Source organism: Oxyura jamaicensis, chromosome 20 (assembly GCF_011077185.1).
Source record: "Oxyura jamaicensis isolate SHBP4307 breed ruddy duck chromosome 20, BPBGC_Ojam_1.0, whole genome shotgun sequence".
In the NCBI taxonomy this organism is placed as follows: Eukaryota; Metazoa; Chordata; class Aves; order Anseriformes; family Anatidae; genus Oxyura; species Oxyura jamaicensis.
The window spans coordinates 9048432-9067218 of NC_048912.1; the positions used below are offsets into that span (position 1 = coordinate 9048432).

Here is an 18787-nt window from a genome sequence, read left to right on the forward strand (position 1 = left end):
TCTGAGTGCCAATAGTTTATCAACACAAATTCAGGAAGCCCAGAGTTCAGGAGAACAGTCTGGGGAGCTGCACAGACTTCACACACAGCCTGCACCTTGTGCACCTCTCTTGAGGAAAGAGTCCTGCTTGGATGCACCTCCAAGTACCCAAGTGATGCAGGAGCTCTCCCAGCACAGGGACAAACAGAGCTTCATAAGCCCGAATTTAATCGTGTCTTTCATTTTGATTCATTTTAACTATAAAACAGGAAGCACTCAGATCCTCCTTACCCTTATTTGCCTTAGCTTGCTTTTGAAACATTTCCCTTTGGTGCAATTGCAGATGTGCACATTCGATACAAAAATAACCACAGCACCCAAAATACAGCGATGAGACTGGATATGTCAGAGTTCAAAGGTGCCATAACTTCTAGCCCTTATTAACACACTGTGAAATCTGTGGGTTTATTCTGTGGGTGTTAAATTAGAGTCAAGTCTTGCTCACCACACATATTTGATTGTGTAGGTGTCTGATAGTTGCAGTATTGCAGCCGAATGCAAACTGGATACAACAGGACTATTTCTGGGAGCAGGTTTGGGCCTTTGATGTTAGTCAAACAAAACACTTAAAGAAATATTCATAATACATTTTCCAGGCAAAATAAGAAAAAAAAATCTCTGATAATCTCTTTGAGGTGTTTCATATTAACCTTGAAAGGCAGGAAATTGACATATTTTATATTGATGGGAGCAGCTCAGGAAATACAAAGTGAAACCTATGAATAATGAAACATGCTAATGTTTCTTATACTAAAGGCTGATCTGCACCTGACAGATTGCTTTTACTCTCTCAGCCATAACAGTGCAGCTGGAAAAAAAAAAAATAATAAAAAAAAATCAACAGGATAGTGTTTTTCCCATCATGTTATAGGAAGCCTTAATCCAAGGCTGCTTTTTAAATGCAAAAGACCAACCCCATAAATTTTGACAGACTTTGGATAACTGCTGTAATGCATTTCTGCGGAGTGGCAGTGATGAAAAGGGAAGAATCACAGAATTCTAAAAGTGGCATGGCAAAATTTATGGGGATTGTTACACAGAAAATCTGGAAAAAAAAAAAAAAAAAAAAAAAAAAAAAAGAGTCTACAGCAAATGAAGACTTCCTGGAGCACAAAGCTGTGCTAAGTTGTACCAGTACAAATAAGCATCGGGACTAATAAGTTGGTTAAAAAAAAAAAGAAGTAAACTGAATAATACTTAAAATAATAAAATACTAGAAATAATAGATCAGGGATGGTAACTTTTAGCCACTTAACCAGATCATTTCAGAAAACTGTTGTATGAAATAAAGAATAAACGTCACAAGACCAGACCTCCTATATTCTGGGATGTTTCAAAGAAAGAATTCTTAAAGTTTAACCTTGGTATCCCAGAACACCATTTAAAAAAATAAATAAAAGGGAGAACATAATTTATGCTAATAATTAAGAGGAGATATAAAAATAAAATTCTGAAGGGTTACTTTTCAGTACAACCTTCACAGATCCTGAGTCTTATCTCTTGTCACTGGATATCTCAACCTGAGGATTTGACTTTCAGAAAAGGTAATAGTATTTCAATTTCTAATAAAAATATTATTTTTCTATGGCATTTTTAAAGCCATAAAGAATAAAATGTAAAGTTCATTGTATTTTTGCTTTAAATTTTATGGACACAGAATAAGGCAAAAAGAAACAGAATAAGAAAAATATATTTTCATGGCTGGCTTTTGTTAAATGGCAGTGAAGAGTTTTCGTTCTCACTTTCACTTTTCTTCTACATGAGTTTCCATCTAAATGATCCTTTCCTCTGCAGACACATGCGCATCAAAGTAAAAATCATTCTATTTAGTTTCACTACCTATACCAAGGTACATGCAGAAAATAAATAATAATAAAGTTATTTTAACAAAAGAAAAAAAGCATGATTTTTAATCTGACAGTGATTCATTAAAATCTTGATTAATGGTATAAACAGATAGAGAGAAGTAAAGAAAAAAGGAAATATATGAAAGTGAGCATATAAAAAATTATTTCAGTGATTTTTTTTTTTTTTTTTTTTTTTACATTTCAAAAGCTAAAGTTGTATGGAATTAGGTGATAGCAATCCATCACCAAAAGATGAACCAAAAGATGAAAAAATCTAGGCACTTACTTGGTGACTGGGGCTTGGGCCATTTACCTCTTCTGAACGGGTTGTCCCTCCATCACCCTTGCCTGACTAAAATAACAAAGGATTACAGGAATTCTATCTAGGTTCTTGTCTGAAACAATCAATATGAAAAAGCACAAATCAAACAATGCAAGTTTTGATTAAGGATACTCTTTACAGTACTAAAACAAAACCAGACATTTCAGGATCTCTACCAACATTTTTGAAACACCTACAATTCAAAGTTAGTTTTTTGTTTGTTTTTGGTGTATGACACAACTGCCTTCTGCAAGGTAATTTTCCCATTAAGGAGTGAGGAATTTCAATGAAGTCGCAGTGGACCAGAGATCATAGGCAGTAAACAAGACAGTGCTATCAACCCTGCTACTGTAATGTTGTAGGAAAGAGCTTTTATTTGCTTTTCAGAGAAAAACCTGCCTTGTAAGGTCTAGTGTAACTTCTGTTCTAGTTTACCATCACACTAAGTGCATATTCCATGAATAATTAAAACCCACTTAACATTATAGATATATTTTTTATACTTTAATCAGCATCCATTCTCCCCAGTTTTTGCTTTTCAGTTTTTGCCTTCTCTCTATATGCATCTATGTAGCAGCCCTTCTCGGTGCCCACTCTTCCCAGCCAGGAATAAGCAGACCCTGAGGCTATAGCACAGGCAGAGCAAACCTTGACTCTGAAATACATTGTCAAGGTATGATCCCTTCTTTCTATCTAGACTTAAAAATGAGAAAAACCTGTTTGACAAACTAGCTCAATGAGTGAATATTACAAGGTTTGTGACAATTAGATTAAGGTTTAGTTATTTGTATTAGTAATATGATTACTATATTAGTAAAAATAGTAAATAGTAAAAATAAAAAATAAATAGTAAATAGTAAAAAACATAATTAGTAATATGAAAGAAAAGTAATGGCCTGTACATGTTTAGTTAAAAAGTGTTAGAGGGTTCAACATGGTAGTCTCTTGAGTACCATATAAGCCAAAGAATTTAGCATGAAAGAATAAAATAAACACCAGAATTTCAAAGTGCCCAAATTTAAATGTAATTTTTCATTGCATAAGTTCAATGAAAACAATGAAAGGATGTGACTTTTGTTCTAAAGATAGATCAGGAGGATTTGTGGTTTTCTGCTGCTTGTAGATTTGTTATTTGAAGCACAACATTATCTGCTTGATCCTAAGTATGGTGTTATTGCAAGGACTTATTTCAGTCTCTGATTTTCTCATAAGCCACAGAAAAATCAATATGTAGCATCAGCATGGTAGAAAACTGAATCACTAAGACAATTAATTACTTGTCACAAATTGTGGGAAAGATATTCTTTCTGGAACATGCCTCTGCTTAGTCTCTTGCATGTTTATGCTCGTCACTCTTTTTATCTGTGTAAGAGGTTGTAGAAATGGAGGAGAGGAAGCACAGTGTGGTCTGTCTTAACACTGCAGGATAGAAACTCAGTCCAGAGTGCATGAAGATGTGTTGTGATAATATCTAGCTTGCATTTCTATTTCAGCAAGTCTTTAAATGCCTTCAGAAAAATTTACTAACATTAAGAAAATTTATGGTAAAACAACCACCTGTTTTTAGCTTTTTAAAATTTTCTTGCCCGATATCAAAAGCAGCAAGACACAAATGTCTTCTGGTTTTGCAGAAATTTATAAAGAAACCTTGGGATCATCATCTTCATGCAGAAGAGAAATCCAGTAGACAATCATAATAATGTAAAATAAAAAAAATAAATCAAGTTTCAGCAGCCAGATAGGTAACTGATATAACTATAACTTGCCAAAAGGAGACTGAATAATAAAGTACACCAGGAGCGTGGGTTTTACTGCAGAAGTCCTGCCACCCTCCTTCCCCTACCCAGCACCATTTGTTTCAGAGGCCATAACTTGTACTTGTGAAGATCCTATCTTGCAAGGTTTCATGGCTTGCTTCATCTACAGCAAGGCAAGAGGAGAGCTCAAAGATGATACACCAGAGTCAGTGACCTGCATCATAAGGATGGTACGGTTTGTGCTGACTGCTAGCACTTCGAGGCATTTCCCACCTCTCCTGGAGGAGCCTCCTGCCCCAGTACCACTGGTGAGAGATGGAACAAGATACATGTAGGCATTGGGTTGAGGTTTGTCCAGATTTCCAAGTGAAAGAGGTTGAATGGATGATAATATGAGGTTATCATTTCATCCATTTCATTCATTTTCAGCGTTCATCATTAGCTCACAAGCATCACAGAATCTAGTTGTTTAGCAGTAGTTGTTTAGCAGTGTTCCTTCTTTGAAGGACACCGTCTGGCTGTGCTTTGCGCACAGATTCATCAGGGTAGCTCCGCATACCTACAACTCCAGGACAACACCAGCCACCTTATCACCTCAGTGCCTTCCTTCTGTTTTCCAGTTTTCCTACTTTGTGCCTTTCTTTCATCTCACGTATAACATCAGTGAAGCAGTAACTGCATCTTAGCACTTGCCAGCCTGGCTAACTGAGCACAAGCTGCAATAACGGGTTTCAGAGGTAGAAGCACAACTCCCCGCAGCAAGCCCAGCGCTCACAGCAGTGCGGAGACATTTCACCTGCCTCCAGGAGCACCGCCCAGGCTTCCCATCCAGCAGAAGCAATCCGTGAAGCTGAGGGCACGGACGCACTTCAGGCTGCTGGGTCCCCCCTGAAGGGCCCTGCCCCACCTGGGCAGGGGAGCTGGGGCCAGCTCGGAGCCGGGGGAGCCGCGGCAGCCCCGGGCAGCCCCCGGCCGAGCCGCCAGAGGGAGCTGCAGGACGCCGAATGCTCTGGATGCTTTGGGGGGAGCAGCATCCCTGGCTGCTGCAAGCCGGCGTGCCTGCGCTCCTGCACCTTTTAGGGAGCTTTGGAAATAACTTCAAACATTACCACCCCCCCACCCCCCAGACTCGCAGTTCGAGTTGAAATTCACAGTGTCCCGCTTACCAGTTTGAAAAACTTCCTCAGGTTTGCTTTGGGGGTTTTGCTTTCTTCTTTTCTAGGTTTCACTTCTGCTGCTTCTGGGCTTTTCTCATCTTTGTGAGGAGCCACAGCTTCTGAAGATGTGTCTGCTTTCTCGTTGCTTATGATCTCTGCTTCTTCTGATGTGTTCTGGGGGTTAGTTTGAGCAAATGTTAAAAATGCAGAAAAAAATCAGACAAAAAAAAATAAATGAATTTCACTCATTAAGAGATTACCATCAAAGTGTTTCAGCAGTACAGTAAGATGGGACAAGAGGAATAAATATTGCATGAAAACATTCTCTGAGCTTCAATACATTTGCACAGGTTCTTTAGGAATTCTATTCACTCCAGTTCAACAAAGCGTATAGGCCAGGGGGATTTTAAGCACTCATTACATTGAAGAAATAGCCTTCCTTGAATAGTGGGGTAGCAGTTCCTAAACGCAATTTTTAAGGAAAATTTAAGATGCAGTTATTTATAGCAAGTATGTGCCGTGAGTAGATTACACTTAGGTAAAACCTTTAAAAATGAGAAAAAGCTCATGCCCAGGTGTTCACACCCAGAAGCAGCAATAAGATTAAATACTTCAAGAAGAAACACGCACAACAACATAGGCATTAATTGTTAAAACTGTTTAGCACCATTCTTTGACAGTGACATACTGAAACTCAGGATCACAGTCACAGCGTTCTCAGGCCAGCCACATTTGCCTCACTAGCTTCCTTTCCCAGTTGCAAAGACAAATGACTTCTTGAGGTATATGGTATACACATAGCTCATTTATTACCTTACCTAATCCCCTGGGTCACAGTCACCCTCTTCAATAATCTTGACCCCCATTTGAGTTCAAGAAAATCTGCTGGGTACTCAGCAATGTTGCTTTTATAGAAGGATTTTGAATCCCACTGAGCTTTTGTGCATTACTGGAAAGTTCCTTCTATTATAACAAGACTTCAACAGGAGGCATGCAGTTTGTAAACTCCTTTGAAATATGGATCTGCCTAGCACTTACTAATCTCCTTCCTGGCTCATTCCGCAGCCTTCTCAAGGCTGTCCTGGGAGTCCTCAATGAGGAGAGGACAAAAGCTGGGCTGTGCAGCATGCATGAACAGGAGGCAGAAGCACACCTGGTCAGGAAGCTGGGCATGCCTCCCTTAGCTGTTTCTTCTGTCTCTTATAAATGCCCTGGTAAATAGCATTCTCCTGTGCCCACAGGAACCACTAATTAATTCCCATCCCACTGAAACTGTATGAAGTGTCTTCCTTTCTGCCATAAAGAAGCTATTATGTTAATAACCAGGTAATCTGACCTGAAGCCAGCACTTTGTCATTTTGCAGGCTATCCAGAAAGATGCAGAACATTACAAGGGCAGCATAAGTTGCACTCAGCCTTCAATATCAAATCAAACAAAAGCAGTTACCTTCATTATAGGCATTTTAAACACAGACTTCTGTTTAAAAGTATAGTAGCTACAGCTGAAATGCATACTGATTACTACAGGAAAGAAATGCTGAAAATAAATCTCCATAATTTATATTTTACATTTTTTACATATACATACAATAACTCACATTTAATGCATACTCATAAGACTTAGGTGAAACTAATTTTAGGCACACACACAACATGAGAACAATTTAAAGAATGAGACCAAAGATTCACCACAGCATCAGATCTTATCTCTGTGGTCAAAAAATGGATGCCTCCTGCAGCAGCAGCTTAAAGTACTACAGCCCTCAGATACTTTTCTGATCATCTACAACCAGTGATACCCGTGTAGTGTCTCTGGTTTAACAGCTCCTGATAGTTTTTTCCTACATAAATTTAGCTAAACACCTTGAGTTGCTGTAATCTCCTGATATCCAGCAGCACCCTGTGGCTAAATAAATAAATAATTCTGCAGCTGAAGTATGCGTTATGTGGGAAATACTTTTTGTGGCCAAATAATTCCATTTACTTACTACTTTATTGATTTTACTTCGAGCAAAAACAACTGATCTTTCTTGTTCACATTTAATGTTACAGTAGTCATTCTGCATTGCTGTCACCTTCATTTCTGCCAATTTTTTGGAGCCAAAAAAAGTCTTAATTTATGTAGTTCTTCTAAAGAAGCCTTTCAAAATAATTATGCACTTTTTCACTCTCAGTATTATACCTTTAGTTTAATGATATTCTTTTTGAGTTGAGAGGACCAGAGCTGCACACCACTCACCATGGTCTTCTAGTGCAACATGACAGATTCTGCTTTGTACTTTACTCCTTTCCTTTTGTGGATAAAGTGACTTTGAGGGAGTGACGGAGAGCAATAATGCAGGAATAAATAGTCCTTGTCTCCTGCTACCTGAGGTGACTACATCACAGACCCCATCCCCACAGAATTGTATATCTAATTTATATTTATGAACATTTCTGAGATAATCTATAATAATTTTAGCCTATACTTCTGCCTCATTCACATATATATAATCAATTCACCATCTATTTGCTTGAAGAGAAGATTCATTGCACGTGTTAGAACACTGGCTCAATAAAGCAGCAACCTAGCTTCTGGGAGCTCATCATTCAAAGATTACAGTTTGGCATCATATTACTGCTATGCTGTTACAGCTGCAAACCAAATGAGTTTTGTCTCTCAAGCTACTTCTATGCAACGACATTAGTGTCACTACTAACAAATGCATCCTGAGGGGAAATGCCAAACTCTGAAAAGCACTGCCTATTTAAAAAATAAAATAAAATGGAGAGCTAAGTGATAATCAATTATTCAGAGATGGATTTTTTTTTTTTTTTTGAAGTAATAAGTGTCTTCAGTGTCTTTTTATACATTTATTGTATATTACACAGAAGGCTTAAGGAAGGTTTCTTAAGGAAGGTTTAAATCCTGCTTTAGAATACCTAATTGGTATTTTTTTTAAACAGATAAACCATTTATTTCTAGAGTTACTTTCATTTTTTGCTCTATTAGGCAAAGTTGTTGCAGAAGTTACAGGTTATCTTGTAATTAAAAATATCATTTAATGCTAATTTTCTTGTAATTATCCCCAGAAATCATTCTTGTTTACCCTTCTCTCTCTCCAAGATAGAATGCTGAATATTTACTTTTATGATTTTTTAAATTTATTTCAGAGATCCTTGGAGATTAATGACAAACGACCAAGGCATATTACTTCAGAGATGCAGAGAATGCCTGTGTATAGTCTTTCAGCAGAGGAGAAAACCTCTTCCTGCTAAGGTTTTCTGACACTTTTAAGATTAGAATTTTTATTTTTTGTTCCTGTTTCCCCTAAGAAGCTAGAAGAAAAATTTGCATTTGTGCATTCAAGAGAATCATGAAGGTGATTCTGGCAGGAATTGAAAGTGTTAGGAAGAGCCTGACAAAGATAAATAGTCAATAAGCTTTGAATGATGTTGTGTTAACCTAAACTGTTCTCTAGTGAAATGGCTAAATTTCTTCTTTGCTTCACCTGGGACAAAATCAAGTAGTATCAAAGTTGTGGCTAGTTTTAAGAGGACACTACTTTTTGTACATAATAATAATTTGTAAACAGCCAAGTTCTATCAGCTTCATGTATTTTTTATGCATGTATCCTCATGAACATGCTATCTGCTTGTAAGTATAATTACATTAATTGAGGTTGCTGGATTCATAGGTCTAAATTCTGCCTCCAGTTTCCTTATACAAAAACTGTAATAAATTCAACCTGAGTCAGCAGATATTGTTAGGGTAGGTTATTATTATTTTTAAAAGGCACTCTTTGACAAGCTTAGAATACATTTAATGAAAAATTTGTCTGAATTTACATGAGAGCCATTCTCTGCTCTTCATATTAGAGAGCTACCACTGTTTTCCAAAATACTTTATTCTATCTTTGCTAGATGTGCTTTATAAGAGTAGTTTACTAGGGTCTTTCTTTCACTATGTCTGTAAAACGTTCTACAAGCTATTAAATAATGGTGCCGCTAATTTTCTTCTAGTAATAAGCTTAAGCAGTTATAGTTGAAAGTTTGTTCAGCCTTTGAGTCCTCTTTCTGGTTCTTACAAACCTTCCTGTTTTTATGGGTAATTATTACTACACCACATTCTTGACCATAGAAATTGTTGCCTTATGATAATATAACTTATTTTGTGATCTGGATAACTTTGATAAGAGTTTTCATTTTGCTTGCTGCATCTTTCCTCAAAATTGAGGTAAACACTGTACCCTGCTTTGATACTGTGCTGAAGTCCACTGCATAAGAATCGAGGTACGGTTCTTCTGTCTTATCTCGATCGTACCATCCATCTGAAACATATTTTTAAGATAAAAGAAAAACTATGAGAGATAGCCTTTTGCTCAAGAAGTTTCCCCTTAAAAGACCAGTCATGCTTGAGGTCTGTTCCTGCCTCTTGCAGGCTCACAGGCAGGAAGCAGGGAGGGTTAGCAAGACTTTAACCACCTTCCTGCCCTTCTTTGCCAGCACAAAGACAGCAGAGGCTGCTGCAGTGGAGGCAGCTCAGCCTTAACCATCAGTGCAGCCTTGGACCCCCACCCTGACACTCTTCTCACCTGAGGCTGCTGCCTGAATGTGCCACCCGGCATGGCAGGAGCTATCACAGTTCAGACTAATTAATATTCATCACTGCCAGCTGATGGTGAAAATCACACTACTCAGTAAACAAGCCAGGAACATTGTGCTGACTCAAGTCCTATTGTTTTTACTCACTGGTTTGAAGAGGTTAAGGCTTCTCCCAGCTATAAGAACAACAGCTATGCCAGCAGTCATCACTGTTAAAACCAGACAGGTTTTGAACTGGCCCTCAAAAACCCATTGCTCATCTTACTCACTCACTGAACCAGAGGGAATTCTCTTTAGATTTTTTCTGCATCCAGCTATCCAGTAATAAAATAAAATAAAATAAAATAAAATAAAATAAAATAAAATAAAATAAAATGCCAGAATCTCCTTCCCTCCTGCCTGCCAGGTGGTATATTGCAGGATGGGAGCAGGTAAACTCTTGTCAGGAACTTGATAAGTCCTGGGTAGTTTTAACATTTGCCTTGCACACTCCACTCAAATATTTACCTTTTCTTTCCTATGGCAGAGTATGGTCTCAGGCTCAGCAATAAAAGGTGTTATTCTGCTTCACCTAACAGTTAACTATTTTGCTATTTGTATTATCAGTACATAAATACCTTCCAGTTAAAAGAGCATTATTTCTGTGTCTTGTGACAACAGAATTGCAAATGCTTTTCTTTTATATATATAATTGCTTTTAAAGATAATTCAGATCAGTCTTAATATTGAGTCCCCTCCTGCCATCGTTTACTCGCATACTTTGATCAGATATAAATGAAGTGTCATGTTTCTCTGACCTGATCAGATATCTGCAAGGTCTTGAAACCAAGTTTCCAACACAGATATGTGAAATTATTATCTGTAATTTTCTCTTAATATCCCTTAACATTTGCTAAAAAACACTTATATGACAAACATTTGAGTAACACTTATGAGAATTCTCTTGTGGACCGATCAGGAAGTGGGGCAAATACAGTTAAAGTGGTTTCCATCTGCAGAGTTAAAAAAAATATCCTAATTCAACATACTTATTCAATTCAGCATTAACTGCACCATGTTGACAAGCACTTCATTAGCTATACTTTGAAGTGAAAGCTCATCAGAAGATAGCCATCTGAGAGACTGCCTGGAAGGAGAGAAGTGGGCTCTGAATTCTGGACTATTGAGTACCATAGCTGCTATTTATTAGTTCAAAAGAAGTACACGTGACTGAGTTATGCACCTATTTGGGACAGTTGTTAGCTTCAATCCTCTGTCCTAAAAGAAGAGCAGTACATTAAAAAAAATCACTGCAGAAGAAAAAAAGACAATCCTCAAACCAAACTGAAATTTGAGGTTAACCTGTACTCTGAGGACTTCTATACATCTATACTTTTTTTTTTTTTTTTTTTTTTTTTAACCCTCAAGTTGAATGGGTCACCCAGGTCTTTCAAAGGAAATATAGTATTATTCTCTGTCAAGAAAATCCTGTAAAGTAAAACCAACCTTTTATAAGTAAGGATTCAATGTCTTTTATTTTTATTTTTAAAATTATTATTATTATTTTTAAATGTGAACAAATAAAAAGTGAACAAATTCAATTCTCTATTGCAGAAATTTACTTCAGAAAACTTATGAAAAACTGGGTCTCAGGGTGATTCCAGAAACAAAAAGTTCACACTGAGAATAAATAACCTTTTTCTACAAAGTTCAATGTCAGATTTCATTTTCTAATATACTTCTGTGTATTTGGTACACTGGTATAAGTAACCCTTAGTATTTCTGGTAGCAACCAAACTCAGCACTGGGTTGTACATGTTTCTGCACAATGCTTGTAGTTTTATTTTAGTGATGATACGGGTTAAATTAAATGCAGAATTATGAACAGAAAAGTGAAAGATGGAATTTTAATAAAAAGTCCTGTGGTTTTTGAGATTCCAGAACTTCTGTGAAAGTTGTTGAAAAGACTTAGGCCTAGTTTAACTTAGCTTTAATATGACATATTAGCTATAGTATTAAATATGAACTTCAGACAGAATTACTCAGTTTTACATTAAAACCTGATGCAAACATTTGGCAGAAAGACTCTTTCTTATGATGCTCAGCATACATCCTGCTTCCCATTTATTTTCAAATAAGCTAGACTATTCAGACAGAGGAGGAGGTTTCCGTAGCAATAGTAACTACATAGAAAAAAATCTTCCTCTCCTCCTTTACAGGTTTTCTCTCATTCTAGATACTTGGTTTACCCAATTCCACAGGAAATGAAGTCCCAAATAACAAGCATTTCAAGCTTAGATCATTTTCAAGATTGTTTACTCTGTAAATATCCAGACAACTATTTTTTTTAAATATGCAAGTAACAAACTCAAACTATCTCTGCCCAGTAGGGAAAATACAGCTAAAGAAGCTGTGCAGGGCTAGCCACACCTTCAGCCTCTTGTGTATTTGGAAGCATTTCATTCCTGGATTTTGAACTTAAACAGAAGCCCAGGAAAGCAACTATTCAACATACAACATTTCGGCAAAGTTTAACACAGCTCTTCTCTTCAATGAAATTAGGAAGAAAGCATGCTTCAGCTCTAAGGATCATTGAAACAGGAAAACCAACCAACCAACCAAAGAAAACAATTTTTGTTTTAGTTAAAGTTGCTTAACCTAAGGGAGAGCATCTTTCTAAACAAGTGACCTCAATCTCAGTGGACCCACTCTTGTATGATTTTTTTTTTTTTTTTTTTGAGTAAGAATAGACCCACCAGATTCCAGGTTTTCGGATATTCAGGAATAAACCATTTCTCACAAAAACAAACAAACAAAACCACTATGTTTCTACATCTATATCTCTATTAATGACACTATTTGGTAAATAATATAATATCTATGGGATTTTTATCAAGTGTGTTGAATTGACAGACTAGTATTTCTTCAATAATATTTCTCAAAAATACTACAGACAGGTTTTAAAGACTATGGTTTTACAAGATCTTTCCAGAGGACTCTAATTGCCCTTATTAGCCATGTGTGCATGTGACTGCCCAAAGCTCATACATGCACTTGCAGCTGAATGTAGTATTTATGTCCCTACGCACTTAGCACGCAGGATGTGCTCAGCTGCACAGATGCATTACTGCTGCTGTGTACTTCACAGTAACTCCAGACACTATGTGAAGAGGGAGCTGTGGGATGGACCAGCTTTGAAATTCAGACATACCTTTTTCCAAAAGAGTTTGCTCAGTGGCATAGGAGTGGATGATGCTTTCTCCTTCGTCACCTCCTTGGGGGCTTCAGTGGCTGCTGCCTGCTGCTGGGCTGCAGGCTCGGGGGCTTTTGTATTCTGCTTAGCTGTCTGCAGCTCTTGAGAGGAAGGGACATTTTTGTCTGTTTTCACAGAGCTAACAGGCTGCTGTTCAGTGCTCTAGAAATAAACAAACACACAGGCTGTTGGAAGTGTGAGCAACAAGGTAATCACAGCATGTTTTACCTGATTTAAGCAGTATGTGCAAAACAGGTTGCCACTGCACTGGGCACGTAAAGCAATAAGGCACAGTTTCTGCGCTGCTTTGCCCTATTTTAAAGTAGTGCCTTGAACAGAGGAAACAAATTACAGAGCAACCTGCCCTTCATAATAGAGATGATTAATTAAAGAAATTAAAACACAGTCTTTGAAACTGAAAATGACAGTGAGAATAACCATCCTTTGACTGCATTATTCATTCAGATAACTTGAATCACCCTACTCACTTTGGTGTTTGGTGTCTGTTGGGTCTCCTTTGCAGCCTGGAGGGAAACAAAACAAAGACAAGTCTGACAATGTCAGCGCTCAGTTACACAGTTCAGGAATTGTCTGACACTTTTTTTTTTTTTTTTTTTTTTTTAAATGTTTAGTGAATGTTTGTGGAAGTCTTGGCTCCTGCAGCCATGGAAACTGATCCCTGACAGAGGCAAGGCTGCCTGAAGGGACTGCCAGCCCTTGTCCTACCTGTAACAAGGCTGCAACCTTGCACCTAATTGTTTCATTCTCATTCTACTGTGATTGCAGTCCTCGGCTGCTAAAAAGAAAACTATGTTTACATATGTGTTTCCACTCTCTTCAGGTAAGACATAGCACAGGGTTTTAAGATGGTAGCAGAGATTTTTCTGAGCTCTGCGTGTCTTTCAGTGCACACATACAAGCCAGAGCCAGGTCTTTTCCACCAAGGGAGCTGCATGCCTGCCACAGACGTGCTAACGTCATACTGCCTTTGGAGCAGTAGCCTCTGCTCTCTGGGCTGCACAGACAGACAGCTGCCTGGGAACGAAGAGCACAGAACAGCAGCAGCTTTGTAACTTAGAAGCAGGAGTTGCAGCACTGCAGAGCTCTGCAGGTGAAGTAGGGTTGTTTAGTCCATCCACTTATACTTTTCTCAATTAGGTGTAATTTATTTTTTCTGTAAAAAATAATTCATGCTCATGGATCCCTTTCATCAAAATGCATGAAGCCAGGAGGAATCCAGTTTGTTAAAGTCATTTCTGACCAGTAATACATGCAAGTATCTATTAACCCTGACAACCATCTTTACTTATACTGAAGTATCTCTACAGTCAAAAAAAAAAAAAAGTTTAGTATGAAAAAATAAGTTTTGTATGAAAGGGCAGCAGCAAGCCCCAGACACAGGTAAATGTCAGCCCAGCCCACTGGGTTTTAGCAGCCTGCTACACTTGTTGCAGCCTTCTTAAGAGAATAGGTGAGAAATATTTTGCAGGAGCCAAGAACTTCTTTTTTGTGGTTAGCTCTAAGGAGCAGGATCCAGAACAACTGTTAAAAAAAGCAATGTAAATGCCACAAGCTGGCTTCAGTGCTAATGCTGAAAATAAGTGATTAACCCTCTTCTTCCCAGTCAAAAGTCAGTACAGTTACACTACAAAACTAGCATGCAATGCAAGGCAAACATATGTGGATGGGAATAAAAGCATGGACACAGCCCCAGCTGTGAAACCCCATCAAAACTCTGAAGCTGAATTGCCAAATCCTATTGCATCAGTTTTGTTATGAATTTGTATTAGGATGCATAGATTGTTTGCAAACAATATTTACAAGTTGTAAGTATTTATGTAAACAGGACACCAAGAAACAATGCTTCTGGTAACCTAGGAGTCCATCTCAACTAAGATAAGTGCAGTTTGGAAGACTTGAGAGGCAGAACTTCCAGAAGAACCTGTGAAGTGCCTAAAATTAAATGAGAATGACTGTATATACTTAAATGAAATGATTGTTTCAAACCAATTAATTCCCTATTCATCTAGTTAACACATAAGGCATTTCAAAGACAAGCAGAACTTTTTTTTAAACTAGAGGTGACAGCGTCGGGGCTTGCCTGTCCCATCTGTGCTCTGATTTGAATTTTCACTTTCAATCAGCCTTACAAGCTAACTTAACACCATTTTAATCCATTGTGCTTATTCCTAATAGGTCACAAATTTTATCCCACTTGTTTCTGTATTTTGTGTGTGGAAAGAAAGTTGTGTAAATAAAATAGATAGGTTTTATAAGACAAGTTTTATTACTACAAAATATTAGTGTTGTTTTCTTAAAGATAACGGCTTTCATTCCATAAAAAAAAAGAAAAAATAAAACAACAACAACAACCCTCTATCAAAGTCTAAAGGAAAAAGTCATCTCTCCCTAGAACTTATCTCAAGATTGAGATGTTTTAAAGAGAGGCTAGCACCTTAAAAAATGATAACTGGTTATGTTTTTACCTAGAAGCAAGCCCTAATGAACAATGAACGAATAAATTTCATTTAATACATTTAAAATACAATCAATATAGTAGATACTTTAACTTTTTAAGCAGTTGGCAAGAATTGTAGTACTAATGCATTGGGAAGTTTATTCCTTCAGTGATAAGCAAATGATAGTTTTAATTTCCAAAATGAGAGGGCAGTAGAAAGAACATTGTTTTGGAAGTGTTAAAGAATTCCCTTGGCCTTGTGCTCAGATATAACTGTCAATTATAAAGACCCCTACTCACCAAAAACTCCCTGTGGGTGTTTTGAATGAGCATTAAATATTAATTACTTTCCTCCCCCGGTGAAGGGGGCTCTGCTTCTGCATTCTTTGGACTATTTGGACTAAACAGTCTCAATTCTCTGTCTCCCTGCCACAGAGCATCATGGCATATTATCCTCTTTAAAAAAAAAAAAAAAAAAGAAAAACAAAAAGAAAAACATATATGGACCCTGAGAAAAAAGCTGGTGAAATGTTTTCAGCAATTTATTAAAACTAAAACCACTTGCATGAAAAGTGTGTTCTTTCAACATTTTTAAGTTATCCTTGAAAACAAAGCTTTTTCCATCCAAACTAAAATTAGATATTAAATTTTATGTTTCAAGTGAAAGGTAACTATTTGTGAAGGAAAGTTCTTATTCCTTCCCAGGGTCATATCAGTTATGTCCCCATTCATCAAATCACTAATTTCAACCACATGACTGTGCATATTAAGTCAACATGAAACTTAAAGCCTTAATTATAGTTGGGCTGAGTTCTTAAACTTGCCCTACAGGAGATGTAAAGGAGATGTACATATCTGCACACTTCATTGTTTGTCAGTACCTTTTATTTTTGTTTTAAGAGACCAATGGAGCTTAGCAAGTGTTAGTAAGCATAACCTGTGCAGCATGGAGCTTGGCAGGTTAGAGGAATTGTTTCAGAATCCTGAATTCACAGATGGTACAACAACAAGTGAAACATTGCACACTAAGCTTGTTTCTATAGTGCGTGGCTCAGAAATGCTCACATTGTTGGTTTTCAGAGCACTGCACAGCACAGCTGGCCAGACTGAGTTCAGTTACCAATTACATTTCACTCTGTGACAGGAACCATCTGTTACTGCTCAGGGTTCTGCTCTTTCTAGGGTTTCATACAGACCTTATGCCTAAAGAGTTTGCTAAAAGTACTGTGTCCTAGCTTGGGACTCTCTGCCTTCTTTTTCTTGGCTCCTTTAGTCTGGGATTCTGGCACCGTCTTCGGAGTAGGTTGCCCACCATGGCCTTTTTCTGCTTTCAATCCCTTTTGTACGACATCATTTGGAGTTTATTACTTGTTACAGAGCTTGTATAGTTTGTTCATTAAAAAGAATCAAACACTCATACTTTGTTTTCAAAACAAATATTTCATTTTTGCTCTGGACATCCCCCCCCCCCACTCCCCCCAAATTTCTCAGTGCAACAAGTAGTGAATGAGAAATAAAAACTATGGTAATCCACTTGACTCAGAGTTAAATCAATTTGCCCAAATATTCATTAAATTTAAGCTTCTGTATTATTTTATAAGTAGTCAACTGAATTTGGGGTTATTTGTAAACTGGGCAGATAATATCCCATTGAAAATACCTTTTAACCCCCCCCTCGCCCCCCCCCCCCCAGTTTTATAGGGGCTTTAAAGTGTTTTGCGTAATGAAGTATTTATGAAGAGAACAGTATGAATATTCATCCTATGCTACATAAAAATATTACAAATCTGCATGAATACACATAAAGTTAGCTAGAAATAAAAGTATCAGAAATATTAACAATATACTGATATTAAGAGTGTTGAATTGAAAAGCATAATTTCCCTTTTACTCCATTCCAAGTGCCTGCAAAAAAAAACCACACTACTGATTTTGGGAGTCAATACCCATTGAAATTAGAGACAGGAACTCTAGGCACCTCATTGAAAAATGCATTACAAAGGGCTAAGTATCAAAGAAAAACGTTGACATTGATGTCTATATGGAAAAAGTAATATCAGGTTATTTTAAAATAGTGGTAGCAGACAACCTGCAACTCAATGCAGATTAAATTACCCTATATCAAGTAAAAGTGGGTCTTTTCAATTACATGACTTTTCTACAAGCCTTGGGAAAGAAATACAGTAACGTTTTAGAAAAGTGTTCTATTTAACTTTTAACAACATTAGAAAATAATCTTTAAAAAAGCCAAGAACCTCCTCAAAATATCACTGTTCCGTGTTCTTCCCCCCCTCCCACAACTCTTCAACACAATTCCTCTGCAAGGTTGTGTATTAGTGCAGAAATTATGTTTTTACTGTTCTAAATAATGGCTTTTTTTCCTCCTTCCTTCCCCATCACTTTCAAAATTTTCAATAACAGAAAAATGGAGGACAAAATTAAAACATATCCAAGGTTGCTTAACTGAGCTTCAAAATCCAAACAAGTTAACACAGGAGCATGCACTATGGTAACAACCCCATACATATGCCCACAATATATGACTAATCACAAATACAGGGTAGCATTCTTCCCTCTACAGTGTTTCAGTGTCAGTTTTAATGATGATGTATTTGTGATTACTTAGGACAAAGGAGGATGTAATATTCTTCTAGTTTTTACTTGCTAGTATCCAGGACTTCATTCTGATTCCCATAATATTTTTCTTAGGCTATTTAGTTCCTGATTGAATTAAGAATCATCTATATTCTAATCTATGTATATATATATATTTAAATCATTTTATTTATTTTTAAATGAAAGATGAAGTGTTCACACTCAGGAGAGCTTTCAAAGAAGTTGACAAAAATTCCAGGAACTACAGGAAGAAGTGACCCAAACTCTGAAGAAACAAATTGGCCTACAGTATAATATAAAGCATCAAGCACTGGGGCTGACTACATGAACAGGATAGGAGGAAAGGTCCAAAACACAGAACGTAATGCTTCTGAGCATGGGAAGCCGAGATCTTGGTTTCAAGATTGTAAGAAGCATCTAATGTCACTGAATGAAGCAGAATGCCATGTACTATGGACAGGCTGCGGCCAGTTGCACCAGAATTGGCTGTGCTTCCCTGCTGTAGTGCAACATTCCCACACGTGCAGTGTCGTAACTGTCAGAATCAGTTACCAAAGGCACAAATAGGTGGTCTGGAGCAGATCTGATCCAAATGAATGCCATGTTGGTTAGTATAAACTTGAAAAGGACCGATTAATCCCAGGATGTCTGACTCAGCTCAGTATTGTTTATTATGTAGGCTAAACTCTTGTGTTCACACAGACGAAATGACAATCATTAAGGGTGCGCCCATGCTGCTGAAAACATACGTCTCTAACCAGCAGATTAAAGCCAG

At 37.3% G+C, this 18787-nt stretch overlaps 1 protein-coding gene across 5 annotated transcripts in view; it reads right to left on the minus strand.

The window, feature by feature from the left end:
• Positions 1 to 18787, minus strand: part of BCAS1 (brain enriched myelin associated protein 1) — a 44177-nt gene that overhangs the window by 8245 nt on the left and 17145 nt on the right. For 2 of the 5 annotated variants that reach the window (XM_035344333.1, XM_035344336.1), the window contains 5 exons: positions 16593 to 16733; positions 13427 to 13462; positions 12897 to 13100; positions 5132 to 5296; positions 2173 to 2238 (listed from right to left, as the gene is read on the minus strand). In XM_035344333.1, the coding sequence (XP_035200224.1) occupies positions 2173 to 2238; positions 5132 to 5296; positions 12897 to 13100; positions 13427 to 13462; positions 16593 to 16733 (612 nt within the window). The remainder of the gene's footprint in view (positions 1 to 2172; positions 2239 to 5131; positions 5297 to 12896; positions 13101 to 13426; positions 13463 to 16592; positions 16734 to 18787) is intronic. The other 3 variants (XM_035344337.1, XM_035344334.1, XM_035344335.1) reach the window with 2 other exon arrangements.